At 34.3% G+C, this 13,693-nt stretch overlaps 1 protein-coding gene across 1 annotated transcript in view; it reads left to right on the plus strand.

The window, feature by feature from the left end:
* The first annotated feature begins 893 nt into the window (after nt 1-893).
* LOC108739171 (pikachurin) overlaps nt 894-13,693 on the plus strand; it is a 108,913-nt gene continuing 96,113 nt past the window's right edge. Inside the window, exon 1 of the mRNA XM_018472939.1 lies at nt 894-1,308. Within this exon, the coding sequence (XP_018328441.1) occupies nt 1,137-1,308 (172 nt within the window). The 5' untranslated portion in view covers nt 894-1,136. The remainder of the gene's footprint in view (nt 1,309-13,693) is intronic.

Raw genomic sequence — 13,693 nt, forward strand, 5'->3', positions numbered from 1 at the left:
ATATCCACACAAGTGGGCCTTGTTGGAGCATACGTAATCCTAAGATGTAGCATCGTACTACAGATGGCGTTTACCGCGCCATTTGTAGTATTTTCTAAAACGCATCATTGATGTTTACCAAAACTCACAGGATACTTGTACAATTAGCTGATCGAGAATAATCAAATTTGAATTGAAGGAAAATTTTATTGTGTAAATTCAGGAATAATTTTGAAAATCATGAAGTTCAAATTAATCTGGTTTTGTGTCTGTCAAAAGTATCACTAATCGTTAAAATCATTAATGAGGCACTTAGGATCTCGAATTTTGAATAATAACTCAAAGAAAATCTGAAGATCACGAATTACAAAATTAAAAAAAAAGTTCTGTCGGCATAGTGAGCAGTATGTTAAAATTTTAAGGGCTCGAAAAGGCAGTTCTATACATCGAAATAGTTCGAGGAAGGATACCACTTTCGCGGTAGAATGATGGATATCAAATGATAGACTATGAAAGAGCGAATTCAATTAATAGTAATTACATATTAGTCAATATTTATTCTAATTAGGAAACTATATTTTATAAATTAAATCGCCACAGAATTGTTTTTAGTTTTATAGAATTCGGAATGAAATGTATTGATGACAATGTTATCATATTAAATTGTTGTCCGGGATTTTATTGATTCCAACGAATATTTCATGAAGTTAGGGGTTGAAAGAAAAGCAGTAAATTTTACCGTTCCCCAGCTAGTTTTCCCCTTAATATTTCCGTACAGGGATAATAGAGGGAGCTTTGAAAAATCGACTAACAACCCTCAAGCGAATGCGACGCTGCCGTGGACTGGAGTATTGAACGATTCCAGTCTAGAAGGGTAGTCGCCATAATAGAGCGTCACCAGTCGTCATCGTCTCCATGTATCCGGCGAGCGTCGCGACGCCAGTATAAGTGAACAATATTCGGCGTATTCGGGGAGTATTTAGCATTCAACAGACGTTGTACCTTACGAAAAAGGTACGTTTTTTCATTGACAGATTGTTGATAAAAATTTTTCGAAACAACCACGTGCAACTGTTTGATGCCTCGTAGAGTATGGAAAGGACAATGCGCTTTTACAGACTAAGTTTGAGTGAGCGCTTTCAGGAGTAATAATAACAATGTCTAGTGTCGGACTGGATCTTACTCGAGGGACCAATAAAACTATGATGAACTCCGTTACTGTTTTATTGTTAATATGCTATCTGTTGTTGCTAATAGACATCGGTTATAGTTCCTTTGATACGGACGAGAATGCAGTCAACAAGCTACAATTCGAAGCTGCCTTTCAAGGTCTGTAATCCTTTAAATAACATCATGCTTTTATTATAAAAATAAATGTGAAGAAAAGTTTTGCTACTAGAACTTGGGACACAATATTTTATTCGATTTACTGCGGCTTCAAAAGTCAAACTTACTGCTAGTAGGTATGTTTGTAAAAAGCGCTCCCAAATTTCCCTAATTTTTTCCGGGTGTTCAACTTCTAGTTTATTTCCTGAATTCTTTATCATAAGAAGCAATTTTATTTAAAATTTCTGAAAAATTAAAATCAAAAATTCAAAATTAAGATCATAGAACTAAATTTGTGGTTCGGTATTAGTTTAATAAATGTAGTTTCTAGATAAGAAATTGGTTTCCTTAAGGATGGATTCGCAATTTAGTTCTGTTAATTTAAATAACTCGAATTTTGTTTTTCGTATTCTTTTAATTTGTAATGAAATTTGCGTGTTTTTTTCAGTGTAGATAAACCTGCCACTATACGTTTCATTTCTTAAGGAATGCATATTTCAAGGAATTTTCTCGAGGAAATTTATGCAAGGAAATGAACCTCGTAATTTTTTGTTTACATAGCAAAATTTGTACTTAACCATTCTTTTTATTTTATTAAGGTAATAGCTATTTTCTCAAGAGGACTCTTAATTTTAAAGAACATATCTTTTCAATTGATACATAATTCCTATTGGCAATTCTATTTACATACACAAATGGCTATTTTAATATGTCTGTGGTCGAATTACTGTAAAATGTTTACAACTAACATAAATTGATTCTGGTACCTAACTGTTTTATGAATGTAAATACTGTACTTGGAATCATCATCATCATCCTAGGGTCGTCAGTTCTAAGACTGGTTGGACACGTACCTCCACTCTTTCCTATCCTGAGCTAAACTTTGCATTTCCCTAAAACTAGAACAACCCACATCCTTAACTATTTGCGAACAGTAATCTAACCTAGGTCTACCTCTACCCCTCCTAACTCCTGTTTCTGCCTCTAATATGTCTTTGACTGGCCCTTCATGCCTGAGAAGGTGTCCTACCAACCTATCTCGCCTATTCCTTATTGACTTCCATAGAGTCCTCCGTTCTCCTATTCTTTCTAATACCTTTTCATTTCTAAGCCTTTCTACCCACGTTATCCTCATATTGGTTTTTAAATTTATAATTACCATTCATAGTACAAATTTAAAACAGTTGTCCCTGGATCATCGGATTAAACGTTGGAGAATTGTTAATAAAAATATGTCTTTTATCTGAATTAGTTTGAAATTGTATTAAGTTTAACACATTAATACGAGAGAGAGAATTTATTAATTATTGGCTACTAACCAAATTTCTAGAATAATATTCAACCTCGAGGATAATACTCTAACTTCAGTTTATCCCCTTTTGTATAATCAATCAAAACCAATTTCAATTTGAGTTAAAGTTCCCAAATAAATAAAGGATAAACGGTATTCGAGGTCCAACTAATTCCGAAATATTATTACGGCAGATGATGGTCAATAAACTTTTATACTTGTTAAGGTTAGAGGTTATCGGCCTATACAATTTCGTACTTCCGGTTCCTTTGATTTCGGAGAAATTGTTGGCTCGTCGCCATACGAGCGATTCTAGAAACGTATCATATATTAAGCGATTTTTTTTATATTGATGGTGAGGTAATTGTTCGTGGATGAAATGCTTCTACCGAAGTTTAATCTAAAATTACCCTAACATTGATATGGTATCAAAAATTTTTATTGAAATGGTGTATCATAATGAAAGCTAATAAGACGAACTATTTTTCTAGTTTTATTAACAATAGCTATTATGACATACTAAAAAAGCTTGTTTTAAAATTTTTCATAGTGGTATCACAACCATTAAAACAAAATTCAGATTTTTTCTAACTGTTTGAATATTACAGAATAGTATTTTTGAAGATTTCGTTGGCAATTGTTAACCGACTTTAATGATTATTTTATTAATGGTGGTTCCATTTAAATTTGAAAAAAGTATTCCGCCTGTAACTACTTGAGGAGTCTACTCAACCTCGTCATTTCCACCTGGTCTTTCTCTTTGTGCTCGCTACATTTCAAGTGGTAACTTTTTAGTTAAAGCTTGTGCAATATGTATTGACGAAGTCGATTTTTATACGTACCTCAATTATTAATTTTTTGAGTGAAACCTAAACAAATATTTTTAAAATATGTTCTTAATAAATAATAGATGCTCTTTTAATCCTACATCTTCTTTCGGTCTTATAGGTTTTAATATAAATGTAAACGGCATATTCCAGGTTCCAGGTTCCATTTGATTTGGATGTTGTAGTGCTATAGTATTTTGTATTGTTTTCTGATTTGTAATCAAGGTATTGTTTGATAATTTTTCCTACCAATATTATTACATTGTACATTTATTTGGCGAAACTTCTTAGTTTAATTTATATTTTTAAGATTGATACTAACACTAACTCATTTTTCATCGTGGCCCGCCGACTTAGGCAACTGAATAAATGAAAATATTAATAAATAATATAGCGAAGTATTACCTCGATTCATATTTTTCTACATTACGTAAGATGAAAAATGAAGAGCGTTAATCATGTTTATAGTCTTGGCTCAAGTGTAGATAGGTATTTTTGTTAGAGACGTCTACATGAAACCTTATTATTTCATTCAAGTTTACACGGTAAAAAAAAATAAATTGCATTCATAATTCAAACTAAATGAAAAAATGTACGAATGTAGAAATCTTAAATTTCGTTTAATGAGTAAAAAACATAAGTTGATAGATGTTACGGCGTTACAGAAGACGTACAAAAAGAATGATAATGGCTCTACAAAAAGCATTGTGCTATATATGTACATATGCGTGATAAGGAATTTCGTTCCAAAAAATATTGAATAAAAATCACATTTCGAAAATGTCAACAGCGGAACACGAATTTTACAAAAGGTATATACGAAAAAACCACGATAAAATCGAAATTTACTGAACTTTAGGTAATTTACGAATGACGTATTTCAGCTATTCTATTTGTATGTTATGAAGAAATGAAAGAAATTTGTGTTTATTTATTAAAATGGAAAGTAGAATTACATAATGGTTCATTAACGTATCAGACTACTGTAGATGTAAGCAATAAGAAACGGCCAAACTTTTGAAAAATTGGTGACTGCATGTGAAGAACTCAATTATAAACCGAAATAATTATTTATTTTCATGTCGCATTGCAGTTTGTTATAAACAAGATTATAAAAGCTAAAAATTAAAATTCTGGACCTGTTAAATCCTGTCGGTAACAGTAAACGATCAAGTTTGGGATAGTCGTACATTACCATCAAAATGGAGGGTGTCGAGCAACGAGTGGTGATTATATACGTGCGTTAAGACAGGATAAAGAAAATTTTCTAACAAGGCTTGTGACAATAGCCGAGTTCTTGATCGATCATTACGATGTAGAGTCCAAAATACAGAGAAAGTAATGGGCCCATGAGGGTTCACTACCGCAGAAAAAAATCAAGATGCAACTTCAGCAAAGAAGGTAATGTTATCCGTATTTTGGGATTCTGAAGGTGTTATTTTAGTAAATTTCCTGCAGAAAGGGGCTACAATCACAGGTGCTTATCGTGACAAATTAATTACGCTCGTTGATAAAAGAAAAACGCCGGGGAAGTTGCGTATAGATGTTCTCTTACATCAGGTTAATGTCAAACATCCGTCGCTGCAAAAGCTATAATAATCAAGGCGAGCTTCGAATTAGTTCAGCATCTGCCATATTTGTCGGATTTGGCTCCCAGCGATTACCGACTATTTATAAATTTAAAGAATCCTTTCGTAGTAGACGATTTTCGACAGATTATATGGTGATATTTGCGGTAAGTCAGTAGCTTTCATAGACTGAAAAATCTTTTTTCCAAGAGGCGTTAGAAATTAGTACGATGCTGCAGCTCCGACAGAACACAGGCCAACTTTTACCTGCTGTCTTAACAGCGTAACATCGTACTACAGATGGCGTTTACCGCGCTATTTGTGGTATTTTCGAAAACGCGCTGTTAAGACAGTAGGTAAAAGTGTCTGCGACGCGCTGATGAGATCCCAAAAGATCGAAATCGCGATCCGCGTCTGGCAGTTTCGACAGAATACAGAATTATTTTAGGCGTTAGAAATGCCAGAACATCGATGGTAAGAAACTATTGACTTTAATGGACACTTCATTGAAACATAAATGTATAATAATTCTAATTTTGTTATTGTAAATAGATTAATTACTTTATTTGCCTTGAATAAAAATATAAAGCGAAAGAATGATGAAGTAAATAAAGTGTTGTAGTATTTCGGGTAAGTTCTCTTGGTTTAATTATTTATCTTTGTTTTTAACCTCTTCAATTCCGGTTTCCACAGAAATTTAACTGATTTGCACTGCATGACCGAAGCGGCGTCAAGATTGTTATTGAGGTCATGTAAAAGGATAATAAGAGACGTAGATCGGAACCAAATTCAACAATTCACAGAGTTTCATTAGCGTTCGAATGACCGCATTGCAGAATGCACAGCACGACGCATCCTTGTATAGTTAAAGATATTTCAGTTCAGTCGTCTTGTAATATGCAATATGCTAAACGTTATACTACTTTTATAAAACGTCTTGTCGTTCTGTAAAGTGCCCAAATTTACAATTTTATCTGCTACATGTTCGTGCAATTCGTATTACAGAATTTCAAGCATGAGAATGTAGAATAGAGAGATATTAGACCACTGGTATGAAAAGTATTTAATATAAATGTCATTTATATTTACGTATAAGTATAATTATTGAAACATATTTACATATTTATAAAAATAAACTGCTATTCTTTTTTTTAACGAAAAAACGTTCTTAGATTATATAATCACTAATCGTGATAGTGAAAAATAATTAATCACCGAAAGACAAACTGAAGATTGGGGCATCACAGTGTACCTATTTGTGGTAACTGAAATTTAAAAGTGCAATCATAAGATTGTCAGTCTTAAGACTGGTTGGATACGCACCTCTGCTCCTTCTCCTGACATCATCTGCAAATCTAAACATACTAATCTTTTGCCCCTGTATATTTATCCCTACATTTGTACTGTCTTTAATGATGTTGATCGCGTCTTCGATGTATAGATTAAAAAGTAATGGTGACAGTGTGCAACCCTGTCTGACTCCCTTCCTAATATTTACTTCTCAACGTTGCGTCCCTAGCTCTATAACTGCCTGTTGCTCTTTATACAAACGAAGTATAACTCTTCTATCTTTGTAACTCATCCCTATATTTTTAAGTATATTTAACATCTTGTTCCAATTAACATTGTCAAAAGGTTTTTCTAAATCTACAAATCCTATGTACGCACTCTTTCTCATTTCTATCGTTTTCTCTATTGGTACTCGTAAAGCTAGAATGACCTCCCGCGTTTCTCTATTTCTTCTAAACCCAAATTGATCTTCCCCTAATAGTTCTTCCGCCCTTTTTTCCATCCTCCTCTGTACAATTATAGTTAAGATTTTTGACGCACGGGAAGTTAAGCTAATTGTTCTAAATGTCTCGCACCTATCCGCGCCTCTCTTTTTAGGTAATGTTACTACTACGTTCCGTTTATAATCGTCTGGGACTTTCCCCGTCTCGTAAATGTGACTAACAAGCTTAAACATACGATCTCTAACCTCTTGTCCTGCATGTTTTAGAATTTACCCCTGTTTCCCATCTACACCTGGCGCCTTATTATTCATTAAACTTTTTAATGCTACATCAAACTCTTCTCTCATTATGGGATAACCTAACTCACCTATCTCCACACTATTTTCCTTTTCTAAAATATTATCCAACTCATGGCCTGCGTATAGGTTCTCTAAATATTCTTTCCACTTATCTGCCATTTCCTTATTTTCTATCAAAATGGCCCCTGCCTCGTTTCTTATACTATTACTACTATACTATAAAAAGTGCCAAATGTAACAAAAACGGAAACGTTAAAATTCAGTAGTTTCTACACATCAAAAATTTCCTTTTGAATATTTCATCGTTGTAAATATAGTAAAATAAAAGCTTTTACAAATGCTACGCCGCCGTTCTCTAATAACGTCGAAAACAGAATTTGTATACACGCTTCCGGTGTATGCGGAAGTACCGGAACATTCGGTAATGTTTAACTTTGAAATTTTCCATTAAGCGCGCGTCATACATACGAAATTGTTTTTCGATACGGCACACACGTTTACATATTGTAAAGGAAAGCATTTCAACTTTTAAAGTAGAGTGTGAAAAGATGATTATATTATGTATACAATGAACGTGAAAATCATACCTCATTTTTTCGTGTAATGTAAGGTAAAGTGGTTTTTGTGTCAAATTTTAGGGTAATTGGTCAGCCGGTTTTATTCGTAGTTTACACGTCCACATTTTTCATGATTTATAGTATGCAAGCACGCATGTTGGCCTCTTTTTCCTTTTCCATTAATTCGCAATGATATACCAGTAACCAGTTTACAAATAATCCCTAAAATGCCTAAAACATCCTGTTGCAATACGTAAATTTATTACCACTATGCGGGACGATTACAATTATCTAATTTAAGGGTTATCACCCACGCTCTTAAATAACATTTCACAAAAACCGAAAGTTAGAACCTTTTAATAAAATAAATACTTTAAGAAACATGCTTAGAAAAATATAAGAACAAAGGCTTTCACGGCCGGAATCCATAGTAGAATGAAGATTCGGGCTATAGGGCCGTGGTCTAAGTGAACTGTTCCGTCCAGACGTTTCGTCAGCTACTGCGGCTGACATCTGCAGTGGTAGTGCTGCGTTGACAACGTGAACGTAGATTATATCTCGAAGTCTCGACAGCGACTGGGACCCAGCTGACGAAACGTCCAGACATGATAGTTCACTTAGACCACGGCCCTATAACCCGAATCTTCATTCTATTATGGATTCCGGCCGTGAAAGCCTTTGTTCTTAAATTCGTGTTTGTTGTTTTTGATGTGTGTGTGTGTGTGTGTGTGTGTATGTATGTGTGTTTGTATATCCAACTTTCTTGTTCTTTTCTCGTGTGCTCACATTTTTCTGTAACATGTTGTAGTGTTTCCCCCTCTTTCTTACACATTCTGCACAGTATTTCCATTTTTGGTAGTCAATACTTATCTGTATCTTGCATATATCTTCAGTTCGTTTCTGCGTTTCTGTCCCTCTTTCAAATTTATCGATTGGGTGTATTTCTTTGNATTCAAATTTAAACAGTCAAAAGGACACACTTGAAGAAACATTTTAAATGCTATTAGTAATAAGATAAAATTTCCAATGGTCTTAACTTCTAAGTTTTCCAGGAGGATTATTTTTCCAATTGTTATAGTTCACTTCACAGGTTAATTGTTTTATCTGACAAAGTTTCTAAACAAACACCTAATGGTTATGAAAATGGTAACTTTATTAATTGCATCTCCGATTTGTTTAGATTTAGATTTTCATTTTATTAATACTATATATTTCATCATCATAAGGTGGTTAGTTCTACGACTGGTTATCTGAGTTATCTGACTTCCTAGATACCGAAAATCTTCTAATTTTTCGTCTCCTACCTTTATATTCGTTCTTTCCCTACAGCGTCGCGCTTCAAACATACACATTTAACAATCTTTTTCGAATTTCCAAATTAATCCTTCGCGAGCATAGAAGTAGCTTCATTTTATTGAAGGCGACTCGACCCTGCGCTATACTCTGCTTTGCTTTATATTGCTACTACTTCCGTCCTGACTTATCTGACTTCCTAGACATCGAAAATCAGTCACTTCTTCTAGTTTTTTAGTCTCCTATCCTTATATTCGCTCTTTCTCTACTTTTTCTTCCCTTACATACAAGTATATTTGTTTTACATTTATTTATTTTCATACAATACTGTCTTGTCAATACCACATCCATTTTATTTAAAGCTATCTCTAATCCCTCCTTGTTAGATGCTAATACTACTACATCATCTGCAAGTCTAAGTTTACCAATTTTTTGTCCCTGTAAATCAATCCCTAAAGTTGTCTTGTGATATTTATTGTGTCTTCGCTTTATGGACGATATACCTACGATCAATTTAAATACGTTATTTAATGTGTACAAAATATAATTTGCACTTTACTTGGCTTGGTTGAGATCAAATTAAGTCACCTAGCTATTTGCTTTTAATTAAGTTATATACTCTTAAAAATTTAAAGCATTTGCACGCCAAGTTAAGGTTTTGTAATACGCGCTTACATTGACGGTTCAAAAGCTACCTCGAACGCGTCTTAAATGCCTCAGGCGGACTCGGTATTATAACTTAACGAGGACTCGAGAATGCTATTTACATTCTACAAGGGTTCCGTTTTAGAAATTTTAACGTCATGGTTTTTCCTCTTCATTCATACATATGTAGATCCCTACATGCATGAAGCATCATGTGTACATGTACCTATCGATGCATATCAAATTCAAAATCTAGCAAAAGAACTAAAAAACTGAATATTTGTGAGATGGTTAACAATTTTGAAACATTTTACAAAATTGTGAATTTAATGTACCTATAGCTAGTTTTAAATCTCATGGGCCTTTATATAAGCGAGAAGCGAACTTTACTGCAATCATATTGTAGCTGTGAAAATATTGACTCGACTGATAACTATGTGCTTCCCTATACCACTCGAGGTTTAAAAGGGAGAAATGTATATAGAAATAATAAAAATTTCAACTCCCTCTGACAACTACACTCACAGTGTTTTTCTTTTTCTTTTAAATTGTTCAAAAGACTGACAACTTCATTAATTTGGGACCTCTTTCTGTTGTTCACGACACAAATTTGTTGGCACCTAAGTATGTTTACGACACGTTGGAACGTAAACAACCGCTGTGACATCTGTGGTCAGAGTTACTATACTACTAAGACGCTCGGGGTACTGCTGAAATAGCCGCTTTGGGTTTCTATTGATATCTACCTGATACGTTGGTTATAGTACTGATACACGCAAGTATAATAACATAATAACCTATAATATGGAATTAAATCATCATCATCATAAGGTCCTCAGTTCTAAGACTGGTTGGACATGTACCTCCACTCTTTCCTATCCTTAGCTAAACTTCGCATTTCCCTAAAATTAGAACAACTCACATCCTTAACTATTTGCGAACAGTAATCTAATCTAGGTCTACCTCTACCCCTCCTAACTCCTGTTTCTGTCTCTAATATGTCTCTGACTAGACCTTCATGCCTNTACATTGTTTACTATTTACTAATAAACATAGCCCACCTGGATCGAAGTTTCGCAGTTTATTTTGTTCGTAATTCAATGCGGACCGTAGAGGAGTGAGAAACGTTGATGTACCAGGTCAACAACTTCCATAACTAACAAAATATCCCACCCAGTTAATTATTTTTCAATCGATGCAAAAACCGAATGTCTATTATAGCAAAAGTGCGCGTATTTTTTTTATCCATAATCCGATCGATTTTTATAATCTGCAATCGCAATTAACCGGCTCGCGGCAGTCAGTCGCTGACTGCGCCGCGGCGCATAAGCGCAAACCGAAACTGAATTTAATTTTTGCCAAGATTAAATCATTCCAACTGAAGCCCACGAATCAAGAGGAAATTAAAATGGAAATTGAAGCGTTTATTTTATTTTCGATCCCGACGTTACAGCAAGCGGCAATGTCTATTTTACATGTTTGACGTGATATATATATATATTTGTATGTATATACGTATATATTCATGGGGGAGGCAATTTTAAATAAACGTAAATGACATTCAAAATATTTTACTTGCAATCAGAATCACGTCTTGTTTCCCAGACGAGATGACGGCGAATAACTTAACGTTTATGCTAATTCACGTCTAACCTGTCGAGAAACAAATTGTTGTTTGAATAGAATTAACGAAGATTTTGTTCTATCCCATTCCGAAACATTTCAATTATAAATTTGATTAAAATATATTAGAAGTGACAACGTCGTTAATTCTTGCTGAAACATTTCAAAGTTATTTAAAAGTTATAACGCTTGAAATAGTTCCACAATTGTTTATTATTATTAACATATTAAATTTCGCTTTGTCAGGGCGGGGACTACCTGGGGAAATGTCAACAATAAGTGGAATAGGGGTAGGTGCAATATTTCACGAGTCGGAGTGAGGAATGTTAGAACAATGAGGCAAGTAGGGAAATTGAAAAAAAGAAATTGGTAAGCAAGAGAAGAAAAAGTAGGAAAAGGCCGAATATAAAGATAGATGACGAAAAATTAGAAGAAGTGGCTGCTTTTAGGTATTTACGAAGTCAGATAAGTCAGGACGGAAGGAGTAGTATTAGAGATATAAAGTAAAGGATAGTCGAGTCGCCTTCAATAACAAGGAGCCACTTCTATGCTCGTGAACGATTAATTTAGAAATTCAAAAAATATTGTTGAACAGGTGCGAAACATGGACGGTGGGCCCGACGGAAAAGAAAAGGTTAGAAGCGTTGTGGTGTTACCGGCGAATGATAAGGACACCGTGGATAGAGAAGGTTAGAAATGAAGAGGTATTAGAAGGAATTTGAGAGAGGATAACAGAGAACTCTATGGAAGTGAATGAAAAATAGGCGAGATAGGTTGGTAGGATACTTTCTCAGGCGCGAAGGTCTAGTCAGATACATATTAGAGGCAGAAACGGGAGTTAAGAGAAGTAGAGGTAGACCTAGATTAGATTATTGTTCGCAAATAGTTGGAATAGGATGTGGGATGTTCCTGTTATAAGAAAATGCGAAGATTAGTTCAGAATAGGAAGGAGTTGAGGTGCGTGTCCAATAAATCTTAGGACTGACGATCTGATTTTGATGATGATAGATACATATAAATATTAATTAAGGTGATCCAAATTCACTTAAACGTTTTTAGGCGACCTATTGTCAACAATCTTATACTGATCGCATTAAAGTATCTTTTTATTGCATAATAAAACTTTTTTGTAAACTGCCTTTTTTAATTAGATGTGCACTAACAAATATTATTAAAGGAAACTTTTATTTCGTTGTTGATTTTGTTATTCAAAACTCGGTCACGCTACCTGAAAAAGCTTTTTGTTTTTACGTTTGCGTTTTATCACATTAGGAGCTTTTAGCTACATGTAGCAGCTTTCACATTAACAAATATACTCGTTTAATAGTACTTACATGTATTCACGGCTAGTTTACGTAATCCGCCATTGCACTACTTATGCAACTTACCGTGAGAAATAGGAATTGTTTTGACGGCGGTCTTTGAACAGAGCGCAGCGCATGTGGAACTGAAGGCATGGTCTGTTAGAGATTTACTTTCAAACCAGGCGTGTTGCTTAAATGAAGTTTAAAACTAAATGAGCCGACCAAAATGTAATGCTTCGAATCACGACCAGTTCGCACAAAGGTGGTGGATTGGAATGAAATTTTGCAGGTGGATGACGAAGGAATAACAACTCATTCGACAAGTAAATTGAAATTAAAGCAGTGTATGTATAAATGGTTAAACACCTACGAGGTGGTTTGTAAAATGCCTATGCATAAAGTGGAATAATGCATAGCAGGGTGCGCTATTTGTATTACTACCCTAAAAGATTATCCCTTAGGTACAAGATGTACCCAGATTTGGGAAACTTTGACTTGGTTGTTACTCTATTAATTATATGTGCCTGGCTATGCAACCAGGAATAGAGCAGAACNACACGTAGTATTTGTTTTTCACTTATATACACTACTAGGGGTGCCTTCGGCTTCACCCCCTTGGACTATATTTTTTTACAAACCCTACAACTTTTCTATACAAATTAAGGGGTTGAGTATGACGAATGGGATATAAAAATATCAATTTTACATTTTAGGCCTAGTATCCACGTTTAAGTAAACACAAACGTAATGATGGGGCTGTAAATCTTTTATATAACGATAACAATACTCAAGTGTAAGTGATAACCCATGTTGAATACCGTTTCATTAACGAGGGTAATGTTATAATAGCTTAGGGCAGCTTCGGTATTTAATTAAGGACAAGTTATGATTGTATAATGGGGTAAATAATAAATAGTCATGTCCGAACGCATACAGCAACATGGCTTTTAATATATTATTAGAGAATTCGGGCTACCGAGTGTAATTTAATATTACTAAGGTAAAACAAAAGGCAGTGTAATGAGTAAATAAATGAAATTTAATTGGCAGCAAAGCATTCCCTTATATTGCTATATTAAATAACTTTTCGATGTTACAAACCATATAATTATATTTACTTTGGAGGTGGATTCAGAAGTAATTATTTATTAGCGAGGATGGAAAATGAACTTTTTCCTAAAATCTGGACATCAATCTTTTTTTTGTGTTTTTTCTGATACTTAGGGCTCAGGGGAAAATTTACTATTC

Source organism: Agrilus planipennis, unplaced genomic scaffold (assembly GCF_000699045.2).
Source record: "Agrilus planipennis isolate EAB-ADULT unplaced genomic scaffold, Apla_2.0 scaffold220, whole genome shotgun sequence".
Classification (NCBI taxonomy): domain Eukaryota; kingdom Metazoa; phylum Arthropoda; class Insecta; order Coleoptera; family Buprestidae; genus Agrilus; species Agrilus planipennis.